General features: G+C 35.6%; 1 protein-coding gene across 8 annotated transcripts in view; it reads right to left on the bottom strand.

Moving 5' to 3' along the window:
- Positions 1-24,308, bottom strand: part of DPH6 (diphthamine biosynthesis 6) — a 215,905-nt gene that overhangs the window by 33,470 nt on the left and 158,127 nt on the right. For 5 of the 8 annotated variants that reach the window (XM_085225134.1, XM_085225131.1, XM_085225128.1 and 2 more), the window contains one exon: positions 1,022-1,333. The exons of the other annotated variants lie outside the window; for them this stretch is intronic. In XM_085225134.1, coding sequence (XP_085081260.1) covers positions 1,218-1,333 — 116 coding nt within the window. In that variant the 3' untranslated portion in view covers positions 1,022-1,217. Of the gene's footprint in view, positions 1-1,021; positions 1,334-24,308 lie in introns of those variants that run through there. 8 annotated transcript variants of the gene reach the window in all.

Genomic DNA, 24,308 nt, shown 5'->3' with positions numbered 1-24,308 from the left:
AGTATGACAAATACAATTCTTACAAAACAGGATGGCAGTTCTACTGTATTTCTTGCTGTAATGGTAAAGGAAAATGGCATTTAACAGTCTATTTTCAGGTAATAATCAGCTGGACATGCAAAGCATCTGACTGTGCAAAATTCTCTTTAGACACTGTTTTTGCATCAGCTCCAAGTGCCTATCTGGTAATGAGGAAGAAAGTGCGGCTGCAGTGTTACTCTATATAAACATCCTGCCATTCATCTGACTTCGGTGGAGTTATCTCAGATACATGCTGGCACAGAAAAAGGGTAAATGTCATACTGGTCAGGTAGCTCCATTACTCACACATGAGAAAAGAAGCAATGAAAATAGATGTAGAACACTGGCAAAAGTTTCTTTCTTGAAGGCTTAATTGTATAGCTTTTGCCTTAAAATAAGATTTCTCTACAGTTGTACTGCCTCAAGCTATATCCAAAAGGCTTCCCCTCCTATACCAATCCTACGTCATAAGTACAGTATCAATGCAAGGAAATCAATAGGAGCCTCACTGTTTTAATAAAAGCAGAGGTAAAACTCCTGTTGATTTTCCAGGGAAGAATGAAGCCCTGAGGAATACCGGTAGCACTTAATATTAAGAGCTGTCTCCCAGATATACAGCATGAAGGCACTATCACCTCAGATACAGGGATGGCAAATCATACAGTTTAACCATCACATCCATCACACATTTTGGTAAAACATTTGTCCTGAATATCCCTGTGAATAATACTTCCCCAGTCCAGAAAAGGGTTAATAACTGACCACAAATAACTTAGTGGTGAGTTCACTTGAAGTCAGTAAATTCAACATAAAATTGAAAGGGAACAAAGTCTTTAAAACAGTATTGGATCTAAGGTTCTGAAGTTATAATCAGTTCATTGTAACCAGGCCTCAATATATCAAACTAAAGAACTGATGTGATCAGAGCAACTGTCATTTCCCAAGATCCACCTGTTATTGCCAGAATGTATCTAAAAATAAGTTAAAAAAAAGCACAATATTTTGAAAAGAAACCTTTATTGTTCATACAAAGCTGACTCTGTCACATATTATGAGGCATCATTAACAAGCTAAATATGACTTCGCTTAAATCAAACAACGTTGCTTAATGAAAGTATCCAACACAGTCATGATCAATTCTTTGTTCTTTCTTGGATGAATGTGTGTTTTGATATCAGTTCATTTCTTTTAAGCTGCTAGCTTAGCCAGCATGTTATATGAATAACTTCCTTGCCAGGTAAATCCACCACAGGTACTAAAATCAGAGCTGGGGTCTTCTTGCCCAAGCACTTTTCAAGGTTTTCTTGTAGCCCTAAAACAGAAAAAAAAAACAGAAAAAAAAAATCATGAATCCTCTGTCTTATTTATTATTGTGTGTCATCTCTTAAAAATGATTCCTGAATATATTTTTGAAAGCTATTCACGAAGTAAAAATTAACAAAAGTGAAATGCAACACTGAATTTTCAATTTATACAGGAGGAAGAATCACCATCTCCAACCTCCAAGTCAACTAATTTGAGATCAACTGTACATGATTCTATTTAAGGCCAGGATTCAGCAAAATAGCTAAAAGCATGACCAGCTTTGAGTGCTCTGTCAGTGACATATACAGCAAGCTCAAATGAAGTGCAGGAAGTAAAAATAACTGAGGGCCAGCTGAAATATAGTTCTTTGTTATTTCTGATATTTGAATGATGAATGCGTGGTTGTCTGTCAGTGAATTTCTGCTCTCAAGTCTCACTCTGTTGCGTCAATTTACCAACGTAAAATTTTAAGTAACATTGTGAACATGATTTCTGTTTGAAATCAATGGAAGCATTTTGTGTTGAAGACAAGAGGAAGTGTAGGAACGACAGCATACATATCTGCAGCTACTAAAAATACAGAACCCAGCTACCGAGAGGTTGGTCAAGACTGTTTTGTGACAGAAATCTGTAAATTCCACATCCACTAGGGGAATGATGATAGAGACAAACTAATCAGGAGAATAAAGGAAGAAAACTAAAGAATGGAAAATTAAAAGGCAGTACTAAGACATTTCTGGACATGCTGCAACCTCAATGGACGTGGTAGGAATCCAGCCACACAGAGCCTGTAAAGCAGACTACAGAAACCCTTCCAAATGTCCCTGCAAAAGAATGACACAGTATGACTTGCATAGTTTTTGGTTTTGTTATTTCTGTCTGTAGCGTCTGTGATTATTGCAGTTCTTTACAACACTAAGCATTCTTGGCTAGAGAGAGTGTAAAGAGGGCAGATCTTGAAGACTGTCAAACTGTGGTGACATTTTTTTTTTTTTTGGCATGACTTCCTGTGTAACTGTGAATAGGCAGTTCAGTCAAAGTGTTACCTCATATAAGATAAAACAGGAATTTTGCCATTGTATTCATGGGTGCCAAAACTGTTCTCTCTTGTTACCTGGCAGCAGTATAATAAATTAATGTAATAAAGGCAACACTGCCTGTGAAATATTGCAAAGGTACCAGCCTTCTGAATTCTGCTAGCTTTCCTGTATTAACAACGTTGACATTAAAGACAAAAACAGATGGTGTGAGTCAAAGATCAACAGTCACCTCAAAGGCCAAAGGACTTCATGTTATGTGTAAAAAGTGACTCTGTCTATGTATCTCAGATATTCAGTGACTTGCTAATTAGATATCAGCTAATATTCTCATTCTAAAATTCAATTTCAATAAACTTTATAGCTATGTTAGCTCAGAAGGCATTAAATGGAAGTAGGTAAAGGAAATTAACTTCAAAAATCACCAATTCTGCCCTACTAAAGTAGCATTTCCTCTTTTTCTTCAACTAATATTGTGAAAATATAATTTCATTCTTCTACTTTTTACAGCCTTAAAAGTTGTGTGACAGTGCTAAGAGCTACCATAACAAAACCAGGTATTACTTTCAAAGGAAGAATTTGAAATTTAACTGCATCCTTTTGCTTTTCGAGGCAGACAAAATAGTTGCAAATATTTACATTTGAATATAATCTAATGAACTTGCTTAGCAATCAGAAAGAGACACCTTCCTCACTTTCCTATTGCAGGTGCAAACTACTGCAGCAAAGCCTACACATATAATTGAAATGTAGCTGGAAATCTGGGACACGTGTCTCTAAATGTTTTATAATACTTCTAAATCAAACGGTATGATGTGAAAATATTCTGCCTTAGAATTACATCATTTTACATTTGAAAACTGTAAGTAGAAGTCTGCTTATGCAAATTTCCCCTGGAAAAAGGATATGAGGTCTTCCAAAAAAGTAAAATTGTATTGTAAGGTTCCCGCAAAAGATAATGCACAGTAAGTAAATCTGTGTCAGACTGTGTAATGATGGTTGACACCGTACAAAAATGGACAGCTGTACATTTAACCTCCTATAAATACTATATAAAAATAAATCTTCCAATACTAATTGTATATTTTAATGATGTGATACAATGCTTTATTAAAATTTGCAAATTATGCTTTTAGATAAATAAGAATCTCAGTCAACAGTGTGAGCACTTTCTGACACTTCTGATGCATTCAAACTCTTTATTCACACTGAAGTTCAAAAATGTCTTTGCTTTATGTGCAAATAAATGTTTTCTTAGAGAAATGTTTCCTTAGCTGCATGCTGAACTTGTAAAAGGTGATTTTGAAAGTGAAGATGTGTAAAGGGAAGAGGATTATAGTGTGTTTGCTGGAGCTCTAACAGGAGTTATGTGACATAATTATCTTAAATTTACTTAGTCTGCCCTTATGCAGAATGTTTATTAACATAAAAACAAAAGCAGCTGGTTAGTGAGCAGCAATCACGTGGTTTATAATGTGCATGTTTTCATTTTCTGTTACAGAATTCAATATTATTACTACATGACATTTTCCCAAAGCAGGTGAGCTTCCTCCTGTAAGCTGAACTGCCCCCTATTTCCAACTGAACAGCAAAAGTCAACGGCACAACTTCCATACCAAATTTCTTTTTATCCACTATGCACTTTTCTATTGATGTAGGCACATCTGAAGGATATGGATATAACCATAAGCTAAAACGTATGAAAATAATTAAAAATTCTTCCCTCTCAACAGAAATTCTGGCATTATCTATTTCAGCCATTCCTCTATAAGGACAGCACATTGAGATAAATAGTGATCATTATAATGATGATTTCAAGCTGGCTTAGCATCCCTTCCATGTAACATGGCATATAACATCATAAGCTATTGTTTTGGAAAATGCTTTACACACCAAGTAGATAAAACAATGTTCTGGGAGTCCCTATAAGGTTATTCCAAATGACCAGGAAGACTGTTTTCACATCTGTGCTGTCATTGGCTTCAGTAGGATTTGAGCCAGTATGAGATTAGACCACAGACTCCACTTAGGTGTTTACAGAACCAGGTCCCTATTACTGCTGACATACGCTTTTTTCAACAGATATTTGCAGGTGAGGAACAATCTGATAGCTCAAATTGAAAAGGAAAATGGTAACAAAAAGGAAGATCACATTTAGCCCAGTACATAAAAAAAATCACTTTCATATTAGAACTACTATCTTTCCTTCACATTTTAACCAAAAGATATTCTTACGTTGCTTAGAGCAGGTTTTTAAATCCCTGAGCTAATAAAGCTCAGTTGCTTCAGCTGCACAGGTCTGACATGAAGCACGTACTTTGAAAAGATGCGTCACAGGGGATCAGGTTCCTAACAGTTGACTAAGAGTTCCAGTCCCAAAAGATGTGTCCCTGGTGTGCAGAACACTTAACCCTTCGACCAGTACCAACATGACTATTCACAAATTATTGATGTCCCTAAATCCCTGGCAGATTGCAGACAGTTCTTGTCTCCCCTGAAGTCAAAGCATATGGTCACTAATGAGATGGATTAAAAAATACATGTACACATCCAAGGCTTTGCCACATGCATGTAAAGACACAAAAATGGAAGAAGGTGATTGAACTGGACTGAACACTGTTAAATCCATTATTAGCCTCTTGTTATGGATCATTTCCATTGATCTATATACATTTTCACAGCACAGTTTAATTAAAGCTGTCTGGAACAAGCCTCTGCCTTAAATGATCAGGCAGAGCAATGAAAGGGTGAAATACAAGGAACTGGAGACCACTGCTCCTTGCTTCCCTCCCTCCTACTCCCCCCTTACCATCCTTAAGCATCCAGATGACTGTCTTTCTGGGTTACAACAATAGCAAGGGAAAAAAAATATGTTTTTCAAAAAAATATTCTGTATGTACTGCTTTTTATGAGGCTTTAGTGTCACAGAAATCAGTTCAGGATTTTTCTCGCAGTTTTACTTAAAAATAATATAGAATATAAAATGATGTACTTGAATGTAAGATATTAAAACCAGTGCAATTGGCTTGCTTATTTTCCTTGTCCAAACAAAAAACTAGGTTAGTAAATAAAATCATTGTTGGAATATAATAGTGAATTGCTCAGCAAAATATGATTTTGTACTATTTTTGTTGTTATTGTTGCAACTGTGAAGATTGCTCTCCCCACAGCAAAAATTAAGGTGACATGTTGTAAATACTTGTGATTACATTTTGACAACCAAGCTCGTGAACTTGATCTTCCAAGAGCTTATCAATTCCAAGGAAAACTGGCCAAAGATACATTATTCTGTGCTTTTATAAACACCTTCCAAAATTACTGAATTTGAAATCTGTGGGAAACATTCACATTAAGAAAAAGAGGAAAAGTATGCATTTACCATGTAACATAAGAAGCTCATTCATCACATTTTGATTTTGAAAAGAGAGAAGTCTAGACACAGCACAACAAATCTTCACAACACAAACTGGATATTTAATGTTATGTAGCAGAGAACACAAATTCTGTTAGTTTGCTTTACATAGTTTCACAGACTGGCTCAGGTAATCTCTGGTTTAAATCAGTTTCAAAGCCTGACTGAAATTCAGACTGGTCATTTGTGTCATATATTATGGCAACAGACTTCCCCTGCAACTTGAAGCATCTGTTTAATTATTATTCAGAAATACATTCCAGGCCAGAGTTTAAAGTGTTTAAAGTGCATCATCAGTATTGCATTAAGGAGCTTATAGTGTCTCTAGAACTGCTCCTAATCTGGTCTGCCAATACATGTCACAGAACTCCCCTATTTACCAGCGCTTAACAAAACTCAGTTATACCCTGATCATCATTACAAGTATGGAAATCATCATTATCCTGATGTTATAAATATGTGAAGAGACTGTAACTCATGCAATACCAGAAGGACAAAGGAAAATAATATAACAGCCAGGACAAATAACCAGGAATGGTTTGCTTCCAAAGCAAGTTTCATTTCCCCACTCCTAAGTTTAATTATTGGGACAGGCTGTGAAACTTATTTAATAATATCTCTTTTAAAAAAATAAAAAGTAGTTGACATAATTTGAATATTTAAGAAAAACAAATGCATTGTTTTAGGCTTACTTCTAAAGTATACATACTCCGAAAGTAAATAAATGAAATTACAGAGACAGTTGCAGGACTGCATTTGGAACTCAGGAATCCAGATATGCATGTCAGGTCAGATGTTAAAACAGTCACTCAGGTTTGCCATGTCTGCATTTGCAAACATTTTCTTTCATAAATATGCAACTTCAAGGATTTTTCCCCCTTTTATGGACCCCTCTTGCTATGAGAAGCCTATTGGCTTCTTGCTTCTCTCAAATTAGTTTTAATTGTAAAAATTAAAATGCCTTTTCCACATAATCAGAGAACTGATGAAAATGGATTTGAAACACCAAATACAGCATTCAGCTTGTTCCTGATACCAAAGAATCCTTATAGATAGCAATCCTGTTTGTTAAGGATATGTTTGTTGGCACCCGTACTGATAGACTCAGTGCCTTTTTGGTCATAAAATACCATGTGTTGTAGGCAGAAATACAAAACAGGGTAGCACTCCACACAGAACACAACTCACTGATTGTGACCTCACAAAAAAATCTCCTATAAAGGGAAGACCACCTTTTTTTTTTTTTTTTTTTTTTTTTATAATTGACTGCTAGCACTGTTTGTGCAGTGTATTTCTTAATCCATTGAAATCTATCCCAAACCTGAAAAACAACAACAACAACAACAAAAAACAACCAACCCAGTTCTAACGTCTTTACATGAGCAATGCAAACTGATGTAGATTTAGATAGATGCCTGCATCAGGGCCCAAGTAGCAATTCCTGAATCAGCGGAAGAGGAGGAAAATGAGCTACTTTCCTTCATGCCTCATCAAGAACTTGTGCTCTCAGCATGTGTGGAAAAGTTGTGAGTATGCAGGCAGCAGTTTGACTGACTCAAGACGAGTAAGCGACTGATTTCTTTTGGCCCAAACTAGTCAGCACTGAGAATGCTTGTTCTCCACACTACCAATGCAAATTGAAGAGGGACAGACAGTTCCATACAACCAGCTGAATAGGAATCCAACCACTGCCTGTTCCATCTCAGTCTCACTGAACTCTCTGCTGTTCCTCTGTGCCTAGACGGGAATGTGTGGGAAGGAAGAGGGCTCAGTCATCTTCATGGAGTGTGTTATCATTTACAGAAATCTTAATTTTCTAGAGCAGAGTCATTAGGCTGAATAACTATGGAATTTTTTTAGACTGTAGCTAAAGTATTTTTTTAGCATCTGAAAGAAAATTAATAGAGAAAAAAGTTATCTTTAGTGCTTGTTTGATTATGGACCTGTCAAACTTGGCAATGTATCTCTTTTATCAAGTTGGCACAATATCTTGTTTTGTTTTCAAGGCAAACTTTGATTAAGGACAAATTTCAGAAAACTTACTCTGGGTGCTAATTACTGCTTTGTGGACTTTGAAGGACTTAGCTTATATTCCTTTCTGCTTACTAAACCTTGTAATTCAAGTTACATGAAGATGGGAATGAACCAACCCCTTTCTACTCTTCTGAAAGCTTCTGTTTAACTCAGCTAGGAACAAACATCTGTTCTCTGCTTCCCCAATATGAAATTCTATTTTCTGCCCTTGCCTAAATGAGATTAAAAATAATACTTCACAACTGTGAAGAGCTTTCAAACTAATGAACTTGAGACACATCCTCAGAGCTTCAATATGAAGTTGGAAGCCTTTGCTTCTAAATGACCTCTTCAGTGTTGCCCGAGTCTTAGGAAAACCAGGTAAACATTTATTTCACTTCCTGTTTCCCAAACGCTGTTCTGGGTGTGGAGTCATTCTTTAAGAGAAGGGCCCTGGAACCCCACTTCCTACTCTCAGACAATCCTTTTGCCTTTCTGCTGATGTCATACTAAGCAAAAGACCAGCCATTAGCTCAACAATGTTAAAAAGGTAATTTGGGGATACCAGATAGCAGACTAAAGCTGAATTTATAACATGGTATTGTTAAAACAAGGAACTATGCAATAAAATAAAGGAAATGAAAATGCCATCAAATTACTACACAGAAACATAGAACCTGCAGAGGAGGGTACTTGGCTACACTGTATATTTGAAACCAGACCAGACAAAATAAGAAACTATATACTACAGAGAATAAACCCATGAAGGATTACAGAAAATTACCTAAAATAATCCACCTATGTTTTTTAGCAGAGAGCCTGTAAAGGAGAAGAACTGAAGGTGGAGGAGATAAGATGTTTAAACTGAGTTCACAAATACTACCACTGTAAACTATCCTTGAACACAGTTTCTCCCAAACTTCCTTCCAAGTTTCTAAACTTCAGCTTAGTTTGAAGGCTGGCATGAGCTTTTCCTAAAGCTGTATAGTGTGACAGATGCACCACAAGTGCCAAGGAGCTAAGCAAATCCAGAAAACATAATCATCAAATGCATATTTATACTGATATTTCTAACAATTGCAATTTCATATCAGGTGCAGCCCTTTAGTTATTTATATGGCACTTAACTGTCTCCAGATATATAGAATTTACCTTCCAAAGTACACTATACCAATCAAATTAGATATGTTATCATGCACATCAATAACAAGCCAGAGAAAGAAATGTGACTCTTTTAAAGATAAACAAATGTTGCTGAGCTCTTCTGTGCATTAGTTATGGCTATTTCTCAGTAAAAAGAATAAAGATTTAGCTTCCATAACAATTCTTTCAAGCTGCCAGCTACAGTTTAGAAAACAGCAGAGCGTGAAAACTCATTGCTTTGTGTTTTCCAGCATTCTGTTTTTAGCAATGTCCTATATGCAGGTTGAGAATCAGCCTGTATAAGGTTATAAATGTGGGTTTTTGTTTAAAATGTCATTAACCTTCAGCACTAAATAAAGAAACACTTAAACATGCCTTTCCAGTACCCACAGTGAGGTCTAAATATAATTTCAAAAAGAACAGAGGACTCAACTTTCTGCGTGCAATCACTAGGAGAAGAACTTCTGTTTTTTTCTAGAACCATGACAGAGTGCAAAGATTACAAGCCTGTTTTTTTTCTGTGTGCTATCTTTCAACCCTGTAAGAACCCAATCTCTTTAAGGGGTGGATGGTTATTGAACTTGTATGCTAGCTGTATTCAGAATCTCTAGGGAGGAGAGGCTATAATGACACCAAGTAGGGATGAGTTATGACTGGAGACAGATTATTACAAACATATAAAGCACTAAGGACTCATTTTTCAAGTGGCATCTCAGAATGCACTTCACAGTATGTGGAAGCATTTGTTTGCTCAGTTATAATCTGAATGTGCCCATGCGATCAGATAAAACTGCAGGATTCACTAGAGGCTCATGTACACATTTTTTCCAATGCAAAATCAGAAAAATGTGCACTTCCTTAATTTTTATTTTTATTTTTTTCAGATTAATTGAAAACTTGGTGTGAAAGTGATCAACTACAACAGCACCTGTGCAGTAATTATGAAACTTGCTTTTTCACCTTTAGGTCACATTACAGCTACTGCCTTCTGCCCCATAGTTCAGGACCATGAGATGGCACAGATTTGCAAGCTGCAGGACAGTTGGTGGCTGTGCCCTCCAGGTGAGGCTGGGAACACGATGGGGCAGTGTGTGTAGGAAGCTCAGCTATGCCTGCTGGGAATTCAAGAACTTTTAACTCCAGGGCTGTCAATCTGGCACCTTTCACAAGTGTTAAATTCACTGCAGTATACTTTTTAAGAAGCTGTCATGGGATATACTGAAGCAAATATGTCCTTCGGTGGTTACACATGGACTCAGTTGTAACAGTGTTTGTTAAGGGGTTTGACATCCCTGAATGATATGCTTGGTGCAGCTTTGATCGCTTATTCAAGTCCACTAGTCTCTAAAACTGATGGGTTTAAGAAATATCTGACTGCACATGCTACATATAAGTTGCCCTACGACAAAGATGCTAATGTAATGGCTGGGCATTACATACATCTACTGGTGGGGGAGATACACTCTATAAATAACAAAAAACATTTCTAAAATGTTCTAAAATCTGTAGATTGGATACAAAGAAGATAATATGGTACTTATTTTATGATAAATTATGCCATGATCATTTAAAATAAAATTGTTGGAATAAGCATTCTCAGTTTCTAGGCCAGATTCTCAACTCTTGTAAATTGTAGCTATGCGAATATACACCTGCCAAGGAGCATGCACAGTAGATCGCATATTTATATATAGTATCACGTGCAGACTAATGAGATTATTTCTAGATGTTTATTGTTGGAGAGAGCTCTGAAACTTTAAATCAATCTGCCGCATTAATGTAAACAACTTGTTGTAACGAAACTAGATAAAAGTGCACAGAACATGTTAAATACATTATTAGGTCGATGAAGATCATTCTTATTGATCCAGGTCTGGCTTCACAGCACAGTTTAATCAAAGCTGCCTGGAAGAGGTAACAAAGAGTGGTCATGGCATTCACCGTCTTTCATCCCAAGGTCACTGATTTAATCTTAGAGTCTAGAAATAACTAAAAATTCATTATTGTTGCATCTGACAACTTATGTGATATTGACTGGAGCAAGCTAAAAAAAGGGTATGCTAAAGCTAAAAAAGGTTTTCAGACTAGGAGCAAAATCTGGCAGCCATTCAAGCCAGGACATCCTGCTGCTGGAAGTTGCTGGTGGCCCATCCAGCAGTTTGCAGGCTCCTGATGGTCACCCAGACGCCTCCCCTGGATCTGGCAGATTTATATTAATTGGATTTTTATCCCATATGGCAGAGACTCAAGATATTAGTACCTTCTTATTCCCTACAGTCAAGAAAGAAAATGAGAGAGATGAAAGTCTTTTGTTCCTCTCCATGGCCTCCAAAGATGACAAATAAATCTCACTGCTAGTGCTTCCTGTGTAATATGAGCTCATAGTTTGTTTACAGATTTGGGAACAGGAGATTAGGAGAGTCATGCAGTTGTGTCAACTGGTAGCAAAATGAAAGAAAAAAGTCTGAAATTTGGCCATATAGCAATGTGAGCTGCAAGTAATTTTTGTTCTAACTCAAAGTTATTAACAACATTATTTATAAAAGCTTTCCTTAAGACTTATGTGCCATTTTATCTGGCACTGAATAAACACTAAATAACAGACAAGGTCTACCACAAAGAGTTTAGTACTATCATAAAAAAAAAAAAAAAAAAAAAAGAAAAAAGAGGTTAAAAAGGAAACTGGAGCAGGTAGGAATCTGAGGCATAAAAAAATGTGCCAAAATTACACATTATTTGTTAATGCAATTTTTGGAAAAATAAACAGTTGACCCCAAATTCTGACCCACCACACTCTTCTTCTTCCTCTTGAGAGCACAGCACAGACAGCACATTTAGTAGCAGCAATAAAACAAAGGCCAGGAACTGTGGGGGTTACTGCTGGATCTCTGAAAGATAAAATTGCACCCCAGTATAGCACTACTGCCTATACATGTTTCACCTGCTTTGGAGTTTGAACACTTTTCACTTTTCAGAAGCCTCTCTCATTATTTCACCAACAGTATCCACTGGAGTTGTTCACAGAATAACTGGAAGTTATCTAAAGTCTTGATGCCAAAGTAGTCTATCATGTTATAAACTTGACTGTCTTATGAATACTTGATAAATATTATTATTATGATACAAAATTATCATTACCCATGTGGGCAATGGGCAAAGTACATAGCATAGCCTCCCAGTGAATGGAAAAGCTGTACAGGTCTGGCCTATAGCTCAAGGGTTCCTTGTTCCAGCAGGTGGGCCAGCATCATAGCTGAGCAGTCTGTCAGCAGTGCTGAACAGCTCTTCTGTCTGCACACTGGCTCCTACAAAAGCAATTTTAGGTTCTGGAGCTGTAAGCCACATCTCTACCAAAAGCAATGTCAGCTCAGTCAGATTAATTAAATTGGAAATTCTCAGAAGGAAAATGGATGCAATGTTTTAATCACTCATAAGAAACACAAAGTGTGAGTGATGGAAAGGTGACCTTATATCTTTCCCATGAAAAGGAGGCCAACCCATAAGGCAAAGGGAAACATGCTCTTGTTTTATCTTTGTGCCTGCTGCTATTTTAAAAATGTGATCTGTGGTAGATGATCTGGTTTTAACAATGTTGCTGTACTGCCAGAGGGAAATAAATTGTTCAAGAAAAGATGTCAGTTTTAAAGTAAAGCAAAGATGCTCACATAGCCCTCCCTTTGGTCAACACTGATACTTTATGCCATGGGCCTTAACTTGTCAGGGGACATCTTACCTTCTGCACTACAGAATATGGTAGTGAGAAAGACAGACTATAGAAAGCCATCAAAATCTGCTCACAAAGGGCTGATATTCTCCTAGAAAGAATATAATCACTGTAAAGGTCTTATTGGTATCTTCTACATTACATTAGGTAAACAAATTATGCAATTACCAGGAAGATCAAATAGAATGAGACACATCTTTTTTTTTCCTATTGTAGTATGTGTATGTGGGTAGATAAGGAAGACAACGGAACATGCTTGGCCAACTGAAATTTTGCCAGATCACCTTGTGGGACAAAGCAAACTCACCTACAAGCTGCCACAAGAAGCCATCATTAGGGTCATTAAAGTCATAAAGATCATGATAAGACAAAGTGAAACATGAAGACGCTAAAGGCTTGTTATTATGATGATGAATAATAATCGATCAGATTTCATTTTTGACTTACCAAGAGCAATGAGGAAAACTGGATCTTATCATATACAGTCAGAACTCTATAACCACATTTGTGTCCTCCTGTAATTGTTTCTGTTTACATTTTCAGCAACCAATTAAGGCAAACGTTTGAAATGCTACCTGTATTAATGTAATCAGATCCAAAGTTCTAATGAAAAATAACATGAAGTATTTAAGCCATAACCTACTTGCTCAAAACATAAAACTTGGTTATTTATTCCTCCAGAATCCTAGCTTTTTCTCAGGGGAAATTTGGAAGTTTTAAGTTCATTGATCCTCAGCTTTGCTGCTCTTCTCTCCTCTGACCTTTTAGGTATTTTCTGGCAACTGTTGCATTTTTGTTCTTAGTTTGTAAATTATAAATCTTCTTATACCTTCATTTTTTATTTTTTTTTTCAAACCACTTGCTACAATCCTACTCACAGTTTCATTTTTGAGACCAAATGAAGATTTACAGTATGCAGAACTGGATAAAAATTCTGTTGAAATCAGCAAAATATATTTTATACTCCATCGTGATCATTTTTCTGGCTCCATGTCAATATAACTTTTTCTGCTTTTTACAATGGTTTACAACTTAAATATTTTAATACAACCGTTGTTATATTTTTATTGCAAGCTTATAAAACTTGTACCATAAGTCTCTTTCGTGCAATATATTTAAAAAAAAAAAAAAAGACAGAAGAGAAAGGGAAGTGCTGATTACTAAAACTGTAATTCAGTCTTGAAATTCTAAATGTGTAATAAAATGCTTCTGATTCACTTGCATACAGTAGATCTTGTCAGAATTTCTCAGATGAACTACCTCTTCATATTTAGTTCTTCTCACCTGTTGTTTTAATCTTGATATATGAAAAACAATGATTTCACATTTCAGACAGTGTACTGATGGTCCAGGGCATAGCATAAATTATCCAGGGAAGGGAATGCCATTGCCAACTCTGCCCCTGTGTAGCTGGAAGTCCTGAGGCAAGTTCTTTTGGCCTCAAAGATGCATACAGAGCTACTCTTTACTGAATTTTGTAAAGGCTGCCAGTGGTGTAAAGACAGGCAGTTATCTCTTTAGGCCTTAGATGGGACTTTTGTGTTTGTGTTTTGAGTTTAAGGTTCCTAAAGTCAATCCCCAAATTTTAGACTAGAAACAGCATCTTAGGAATCACAGAATCACAGAATTATAAGGGTTGGAAAGGACCATGGGATCATCTAGTCCAACTCCTTAACCTCCCTAAACAGCTTATTCCACTGCTCTGTTACCCTCAAAGTAAATTTTTTCCTCATGTTTATAAGGAATTTCCTGTGTCCCATTTTGTGCCCTCTGCCCCTTTCCATGTTGCTGGGACCACAGGAAAAAGCCTGGTTCCATCCTCTTGACACCCTCCCTTTTGGGTATTTAAAAGCATTGATAGATCTACTCTCTGTCTTCTCCAGTCCCAGATCTCTCAGCCTTTTCTCATAAAGGAGATGCTCCAGGCACCTAATCATCTTTATGGTCCTCTGTTAAATTCTCTGTTAAATTCTTGAACTAGGTATCCCAGAACTGGACACAGTATTCCAGATGTGGCCTCATGAGGTAGAGTAGAAGGGGAGGACAACCTCTCTTGACCTGCTTTTAATGCACCCCAGGATACCATTAGCCTTCTTGGCCACAAGGGCATGCTTCTGGCTCATGGCCAACCTGTTGTCCACCAGGAAACCCAAGTCTTCCTCTGCAGAGCCTCTCTTCAGCAGGTCAGCTGCTAACCTTAAGTAATGCACATGCTTATTCCTCTCCAGGTGTAGGGGTCTGCACTTCATAGAATCACAGAATGGCCTGGGTTGGAAGGGGCCTCAAGGATCATCAAGTTCCAAACCCCCTGTCGCAGGTGGATTAATATCAATATAAGTTTACTTCTGACAGTATAAATTTGTCAGAAGTAAATCTTACTGACTTGAAAATTACACATTTATTCCTATTTCCAGAGTAATTATTCATATTTTTGAAACTTAGGATAAAAACTACGAGATAGAGTATAGATTCTTCACAATCCAGTGCAGTAAACCATTTCTGCACAAAATGGATTATTATTGAATGCCTTATTTCTTTGACCTTATGAAAGTCAAATATTTCAATTTCTAGGCCTAGGCTTAATAATCTCCAGAACATATTTCTAATGGCTTGGCAAAAATAAACTAGATAATTCCTGTAAATCACTTAACTGCATGACCTTAATACTACTAATACAAAGGTTTTTTACTTTGCCTAAATGATTAAGATTTTATAGTAGAAATCAGCTTGAGATTTCTAAGAGATCAACATAACAAGCTGAGAAATAAACTACTATTTATCCAAAAGCTTGATAGAAGTGCAGACATATCAAAATTAGTTTCTGAATTGTGTTGCTATGATTTCCTCTCTACTTACAAGGATCACTCACTTTGTAGAACGACATGAAAGATCACAGGGGTCTTCTTTTTTTTCAAGACTCCAATCATGCAATGCCAAAATGATTAATAAATGAGTAATAAAAACAGTGTTGGACACCGAGATTAAGCAGCAAGATTTTTTTTTTTTTTTAAATAAAATATACAGTAAAAACAAAACAAAAAAACAACTTGGAAGACAATTTATGTTTATGTACTTGAGAAACTCCAAGAATATTATCTAGAGGACAGCAACTCTATTTATTTTGACATCTACCTTTTTTTTCTCATTACATATCTTAGATATTATGTTTACCTTTGTAATTTTATAGTTACGCAGATAACTAGATGAAGACATCTCTATATATAATGGATTTCAAGAAATCTGTTAATCTCCTCCACTCTAGACATAGTTGCATGCCTGATCATTTAAACAACATTTAGTAACTGATCACAAATGCCCTGCATGTACTGTTAAAATTTCTACTTATTGCCCATTTACCAGTCAGAATCCTGTTTCCAACAGAATGATACAGTCTGTGGATTTGCTTCTCTAATGCTTTACTCTCAAAGTTCCAGGGTTCCATAAGGTTGGGTGTATTAGTAAGAAACTCCACAATACCAGCCAGAAAAGTCAAGATCATGAAACACCTGAAGAATGAGCTAGTTCCCATATGGAAATGTCTAAATGTCATCCATTACTATTGTCGCTTTTCCATATAGCAGATACTGAAATCAGTATGCTGTATTGGCTCAGTAATTTTTTCTCTTAACAAGTTAATAAAACAGTGATCCCCACATAGTCCTTCCATCAAAATTTCATAGCAAAAAATGAGAATATTAAATGCACTAAGATAGGGAAGATCTGCTCCATTTGCTCTGTAATGATAATCTTTTACAAAAGAGGATTTTTATTATTAATTCTTCGCCTTCTAGGGATATTCTAATTTCCTGGAATGTAAAAATGCCTTAAGTACAGCAATTTGTTGAACTAGACTGAATTTCAGGATGTTTCAAATGAGCTGATAAACAATGGTATAATTAGCAATTATTAGATCAAGACTGTACAGAACAGATAGACAAGTGAACCGGCCAATTGACAAGCAAGTTGTGGATACTGTTTTTAAAACTGTAAGATGGTATTATGCTTTGATGTGCATCATAACTTTTCTTTTAAAGAATTAAATACCATGCTGCTTATTCTTTCTTTAGAAATGCAGATTATTCTATCAACAAAATCCTTGGGGTCATAATCATTGAACACATCCTTCTGTGTATGAATAATGAGGAATTTACAGGCTGAATATAACTTATGCACTAAAAGTGATTAGACTGATTTTTTTTTTTTCAATTAAATAGTTACAAACTAATTGCATAAGCATGCTAAAATGAAGACTTAGTGCATTTCTTAAGGACTCAGCTTTGCAGCTCCTGAATGAAATATATTATTTTACCTTAGAAAATAAAGAATGCAATCAGATACACTACAGAAAAAGTGAAGTACAAGAATAATGTATTTTATACTATCACTATATTTTCACCCGGATATCACTATATATCTTTCACTATATATCACCTGGATATTTGTTATTTATATATAATTTTGTCAAGCTGTCAGATAGTGGCTGGGAAGTGTGGCAGCTAGTTGACAGAGACAAGGCTAAGGGGCTGTTTGAGATGCAGAACAAAGTTACTAGCTGAGATTTTCCTCTGAAAGAGTCAGACATGGAACAGTCAATAGGCTGTTATCTATAGAGACAGGTTCAGATTTCAAGACCATCGTGCCAGAATGGATAGCCACGGAAATGAATGTCTTAATTATTATTTTAATTCTGACTTGATCACATTCAGGAGGAATACTTCACAAGAATATATATTGATTCACCAATATTAGTCATGAGTTTTATGATTTTTAAAATATGAAAGTTCAAACTAAAAAGTACTTGGTGTGTGCCAAGAACATATTCTTTTATAAATTTAGGATGGAGCTATTTGCATGCAATTTAACAGTTTAAAAGCTAGACATCTAAAGCAAAACAGCTTTCTTTTCCAAAAGATTATTAATCCCACTGCAAAATGCATCATAGGATGAACTTGAAGGTGTCTGTCTCCCAGCACAAAGAACCTAGACCATGAGGTTAAACAAAACAGTCAACTTTTTGGCAGTTAGAAAAAAATAATCTTACCCTAGGTGTCCAGGCAACTGTGAATTGCATCACACTCAGTTATAATAGCAACAATGAATCTAAATGGACGTCTGGTTAATTGAGTTATTATTGCAGACAACTTCATTGCATAGTCCCTCACATTAAATGATCAGCTAATCCTTGCTATTCAAAATTATTCCTGAATGGCTTTCCAGTCTTAACACACCAGCTTCAATTGGAAATATAATCAATGTTCATGCAGAACAATGTAACACTTTTTATTTCAGAATGATTTAGGCACACTTTATTCAGAGATACAGCGCTATGTATTTGTCTAGTAAACTTTAGGCACACTTTATGGAGAGATATAGTGCTATCTGTTTGTCTGGTAAGCTTTTCCTTATCACTTCCATTGCTCAGAAGAATTTAGTTTTAAAAATATGCAGAATACAGAAGTTTGCAATTCAGTATTTCTAGCCTAAGAGAAATTTTAAAACAAATAGATCAGCTGCTTAAAAGCAGCTATAATTAGAAAAGAAACTATATATACTTGAAGCTTCTTACCCAGATCTACTACTTTGCAGTCTCCTGAAAAGTTTACCTTTGCAACTCCAAGAAAGTGATTGTCTTTGCATTTATTGTTGCTGTAGGGCTAAATTTAGACTTCAGACCAGGCTTAATTTTAAGTGTTAAAAACAAAGAAGATTTTCTTTGACATCCTAATTAAAATAAAGGAAGCTATTTAAATCTGCCCAAGGACGTGCACACCAGTGGATATGTTAGTGGCAACACTTGCGGCAACATGTACATAAGGAAGTCAAATGGATGAATCATATACTCAGCTGTGCATCAAGCACATCACATCCATACCAGTAAGTAAGCTATATGCACATGCTTATACTCCTGAAAAATCAAATTTACCTTAGATTAATATAATAAATACCAATCAATACAAGAAATGCAAAAATAAAATAAAATAAAAAATAATAGAAAAAGAAACAAAAAAAAATAAGCTGAACAAAGAAACAAAATAATCACACACACAAAAAAACCCAAAACCAACAACAAACAAACAAACAAACGTCAGAGAACCTTCAAACCCAAATAGTTTAGAACAGAATTAAAGGAAATAATTCTGACTTCACTCTAAATTTGGAAAATTTTCAGGCACTACACTAACTCATCAACATTGTCAACTTCACCTACAGTTACATAACAATATTAACTGAACATGTTCCCCTACTTTAATAAACTGAATCAATGCCAGCCTTTTGGCAGTTTTTGTTTTTATTTCTGATTTCACTGTAGACTGATTATCCATCAATTAATAACAGGTCCTTCAATCCTGACAGTTTTCTGTCACCTTTGAATCAATCAAATGTCTTCTAGATTAAGTCGGCCAGGCAGAACAGAGCTAAATTATGCTGTCTCAAAATAACTCAAGGAAAGGAATCACTACTTTTAAAGGAAATCCATGAAAACTTTGCAGGGTCCAATATGACCACCTTATTTGTTATAAGCATCATGAAAATAAATTATCAGTTGCTTACATACACATAAAATGATGTTTTTATCCAGGCAACAAAAGATGCCTCAATAGTGAATATTATGTGACTCCTAAATAATTGGATATTATCATATGGTGGGAATTAAATGGTTTTATGAAGAACTATTTTGAGATCGAGTAGCTCTTCAATTTTTCTTGGAATACTAATCAAATTTGCATGCTATCTTCACCTAATGCCAATGAATCAGTGCCAAAACCCTACACAACTGTTAGCTTTAGTCTATCATATTATGAAAAAAAACACAGAGAAAATATTCTGAGATAGAGAAAGATACAGTTTGGCATATGTTTATACTATACTACATCTGACATGTCTGTACTTGAAAAGATAATGGGAATATGACTTTGATATTAATTCTGATAATAAGAAATAAGTGTATGCAACTAACTCTTGATAGTACTCCATTGGTATGTTAGTGCTATTATGAATTCTATTCTTAATTTTGTTCTAGAATTATGAATTCTACAGCCTATATGATTGCAAAATTAGTCTTAAATATACCATGTTTGAAAAGTCTGGCCTAAAGCTATGGCATTCTTCATTCTTAGTCTTTGATCTTTATCACAATCATGGAAACCATTTTAACTGGCAAGGCTTAATTCTTTCATGCTAAGAGTAGAGTATATTCCTTTATTTATATATCTGTTCATTTACTTATATGCAACTGAAGTTCCAGTTATCCAGGTGACCTGGTAGTTGTATCTACCACTTCAAAGATTGTTTTACACATATTTTGTAAGCCAAGATTTTTTGTTGCTCAACAGTATGTCAGCTCAGTGGAATGAAATATTTTCCAAAGCAAACACATTGTTAGAAAATAAACCAAAAGACTGAAACCAAATTGTCAAAAGAAAATGACATATATGCCCTGCCTGATCTATGGCACCACAAATAAAAAAGCAATAGTAATTTCACCTTTGCAGGATGAGTAGAGGTGTTTCATTTTTGTATCAGTTCTTTTTATGTTTACTGTTCTATTCCTAGTACTACTGAGGCATATTTTTAGAAGTGATACGATGGAAAGTGATTTGGTGCAGATATAATTCATTAATGCTTTTAATTTCTTCACTTTCAAAACAGAAGGCAAGATCTAAGAAAATTAACACTACTTAAAATTTGACATTATATATTAGATTTTTCTATTCTTAATTTATCTTTTCAATTTTATGCCATGTTCATTGGAATTTCTAAACTTTCATAAGCATATCTTGTCTTAAATCCTGCACATAACTTCTCCCCAGAGTAAAATCTCCTGTGAGGAATAAGCGTAGAATCATAGACTGATCTGGTTTGGAAGGAGCCTCAAGGATCATCAACTTCTAAACCCCTGCCACAGGCAGGGTTGCCAGCCACTATATCAAGTATTGGATTAGATTGCCCAGGGCTTCAGGTGTTAAACATCTCCAGGGACGGGGGATCCACAACCTCTTTAGGAAACCTGTTCCAGCACTTCACCACTCTCTCAGTAAAAAACTTCCCCCTGACATCTAACCAAAATCTCCCCTCCTTTAGTTTAAAACCATTGCCCCTTTTCCTATCACTATCTACTCATGTAAAAAATTGATTTCCCTCACATTTATAACCTCCCTTTCAATACTGGAAGGCCACAATGGGGTCTCCAGCCTTCTCTTTTCCAGGCTGAACAAACCCAGTTCCTTCAGTCTATCTCGAGCACAGTAATCCAGCTGGGTCCTCATGAAGGCAAAGCAGAGAGGGACAATCACCTCCCTGTCCTTCTGGCCAACCCTCTTCTGACACAGCCCAGGATAAGATTGGCTCTTCAGGCTGCAAGTACAAACTATTTATGTTAGGTTTTTTATCAACCAGGGCCCCTGAGTTCTTCCCAGCAGGGCTACTTTTCAAGGAGTTCTTCTCTCAGTTTGTATGCATATTGTATACATCTTTTGAGTTGATAAACTTGAATAATAAGTTGTATTCTTTTTGAAACCACTGAAGTTAAATCAAGTACAGCTCAGAGTTCTCTAAAGATGATAAGCAGATGAAATAGAATGGAGGAATACAGTCCTCCAAAAAATAATTTGTTCAAGAAAGCACTTGTTCTCTTGATTGATTTTATGTGAACCGGTGTCAACATGTTGTGTAAGAGATTATTTTGTGACTGCATGACACTTTCCAATCTGGATTTTACTACGTACAGTGGTTCCATCATTTACAACCATTATGGAGAAAAAAATAAAAATAAAAATCAAACAACAACAACAACAACAAAAAACCTTTCTTTCTCAGGCTCTTTTAAAAGCATTGACTATGTTTTTTTTTCCATTTTGCCACCAAGCTTCTTTCCTGTCCTTTAAGTCTCAGTGAACTCTAATCTTTCACTGCCATAACAGTACTTAGGAGAAAAATAGGAGAAAATAGGAAGAAAATATTCACTGTACTCAGGAAAAAAATTAAAGAAATAAAATCAGAGAAGAAACAGTAAGTAACCAGAGCAAATATCACAAATTTAACTATCAGGAGCAAACCATGTTTTTCATCTAAAATTCTAATTGCTAATTTACAAACTGTCACTAAATTTCCTACTTAACAAAATGAACTCACATCAACCTTAAAAGCTGTCCATAATTTTAATAGCAAACAAGAATAAGTCGAAAACATACTAATTTCAATAAAAAAAACTATCCTCACCTTAACTATTACTCTGTGGTTGCAATGTAAATGACTGTGTGTTTCACTGAAGTGTAATTAACAGTTATTAAAAGATAAAATACTATTTATAAATGAGAATGGAAGAGTAGCAACCCCATCAAAAAAAGAGAAACGTCAGAATAATGGTGACGAAAACCAAACTTATTTCTCTTCAGAACAATCAATGCATCTTTTTTTCATAAAAGGAATTAAAAGAAAAAAGACTTCAGAGTGTAAAAAAGGCCTGACCTGAAGAAAATCCTGACTCCACTAAAGTCAAAGGGTTTTTTTACCACTGAATTAAGTAAAACCACAATTTCATGAGCTGTGTATGTTTAATTTAAATTTGTTTACATCATCTTCCTATTATGCCTTTTTGCACTTTGGAATCTGCACTCCTGTGCAGGAGAGTAGGCTGGAGAAAATATTTGGCAAGAATTCAGTAGACAAAAGTTCAATTTCTGTTGCAGGCTTACTAAGAAAACCCGAATTAGTAACTACCTTTTTCTCCTGTCTCTAGGCTCCTTTTTCTACAAAACACAGTTGGACAGTGCTAAACTCTTTTCTCAGGTACCCTGCAATTAAAAGATAGAATTGTGCTACATCTAGATATATCTTTTTATTTTACTAAAAACATTGTCTACTAAATTCCATGGTAAACCAATGTAATATCTCTGAAGGGCACAAGAAGAAAAACGTAATGAGAATAAACAGGAAAGAAAAATCAGCTGACAATGGTTTGATGATAATAGTGGCAGCTATTAAAAAGATTTCATCTTTAAACAAATAACAAGAAAATAGTTGAGAAACAGAAGTGAAAGTTCAAAATACAATTCATATGCTTAATAAGAAAAAGTCAGAACAGTGGAATTTCTACTTCCAGGTAATTCTTTGCTACTTTGGAAATGTCACTGATGCTGCATTTAGTGAAATTTCAACAAACTCTGCATGGACAGAACACTGAGCAAGATGACAGCCTTTCTGTAATCACTAGCAGTTTGAACTTACTCCAGGAGTTATAATTTTTTTGGTCCACAGCCTACAGAATGGCTGTAAACTATCTGGCCTTTCATTTCAGCTCCAATTTTGCAATACAATCTGTGTGAAATGTTCCCTATGGCTACAAGTTTGACTCACTTCAGCAGAAGGTCATGATTATGCTTTTAGGGACAACAAAAGGTTTTCGTAAATTTTAGATAAATTCTATTTCTTTACTATTCATTATTTGACTTTTTATGAGATTTATGAGATATAAAATCTGTGATCCATAAAGAAGGCAAGCAACAGCAATCACAGTCAAACAGTTTTATTCAACCTAGTGAACTAGTCAACTCCAGTTCACAGCTACAGGATGAAGCTCAGGGGTTGATCAAGAAAGTTACCTCAAACACCAGACTAAGACACCCCCAGGAGCTTTAAGATCACGAAACAGATTAATGAAGCTGATGCAATTAGTTCCAAACATGCAGAAATATTTAGCCTGTAGGAGGAGATGAAGATTCATATCTGGTCAAAGAACATTTTTCAAATGAGCTAATATGGAACTGTCACTTTGCAAACAGAACACTACTAGTCAAACAAGAAACTATGGCTGCAGGAACACCAGCAGCTATTTGGCAAAATATTGCCTAATGATTGCAGTGTACCTGCAAGTCTGTGTTTTTTTTTTCAGTAAAGGTGACCAGTGTGGGGGAAATGCTGTTCCATGAGGATTTTATTAAGAGTTCTAAAGTCATAAAAAGATGTAAAGTTGTGACGTTTTTTGAAAGAGTTCTAAATGATCAGAAGGTACTCGTTACAAATCGGTACAAATTACCAGACCTGCAGTTTACCTTGCAATTATATGAAAATTATGCAGAGTTTTTTCATTCTGGTGTAACTTAGCCCTTGCAAGAAAAATTATGCATCTATTGTGAGAGTCCTCTAAGATTAACAGACTTCAGAAGAATGGAGGAGAAGCAGTTTGTCAAATACAAGATCCAAGAGCGTAGGGCCAACATTTGTTTTCTGTTACTTGAAATCGTGCCTCCAAATAGGATATTAGAAAATGAACTTGCAGAATCTTGAGCAGAGACTGTCAGTGCCAGTGTCTATTTTAAGAAGAGAAAGACACTTCAAATGCTAGACACTGCAATGTAAGAAGAAGCCAAGATGACTTTGCTGAGCTGCAATCAGGTGCATTTTGCTTGAAAACTGAATGACATAAAACAGTTCAAGACAGACTTCATAACACTGAAAACTTAAAATGGACTCCAAAAACCAGTGAGCTTGAATCCCAGCTTAGGAGAAAATATTTGAAATTTCTTAAAAATTCAGAATGAAAGTGTCAACAGCCTGCTTAGACGCTTAGACAAATAATGAACACATGAAAAACACAGAAAACGTGTAACAGTTCAGCAAGAAAAAGGTAAAAAGAAAACTCTATCTATAAACC

Source organism: Meleagris gallopavo, chromosome 5 (assembly GCF_905368555.1).
Source record: "Meleagris gallopavo chromosome 5, MGAL_WU_HG_1.1, whole genome shotgun sequence".
Taxonomy (NCBI): Eukaryota; Metazoa; Chordata; class Aves; order Galliformes; family Phasianidae; genus Meleagris; species Meleagris gallopavo.
This window is presented reverse-complemented; position numbering and strand designations above follow the sequence as displayed.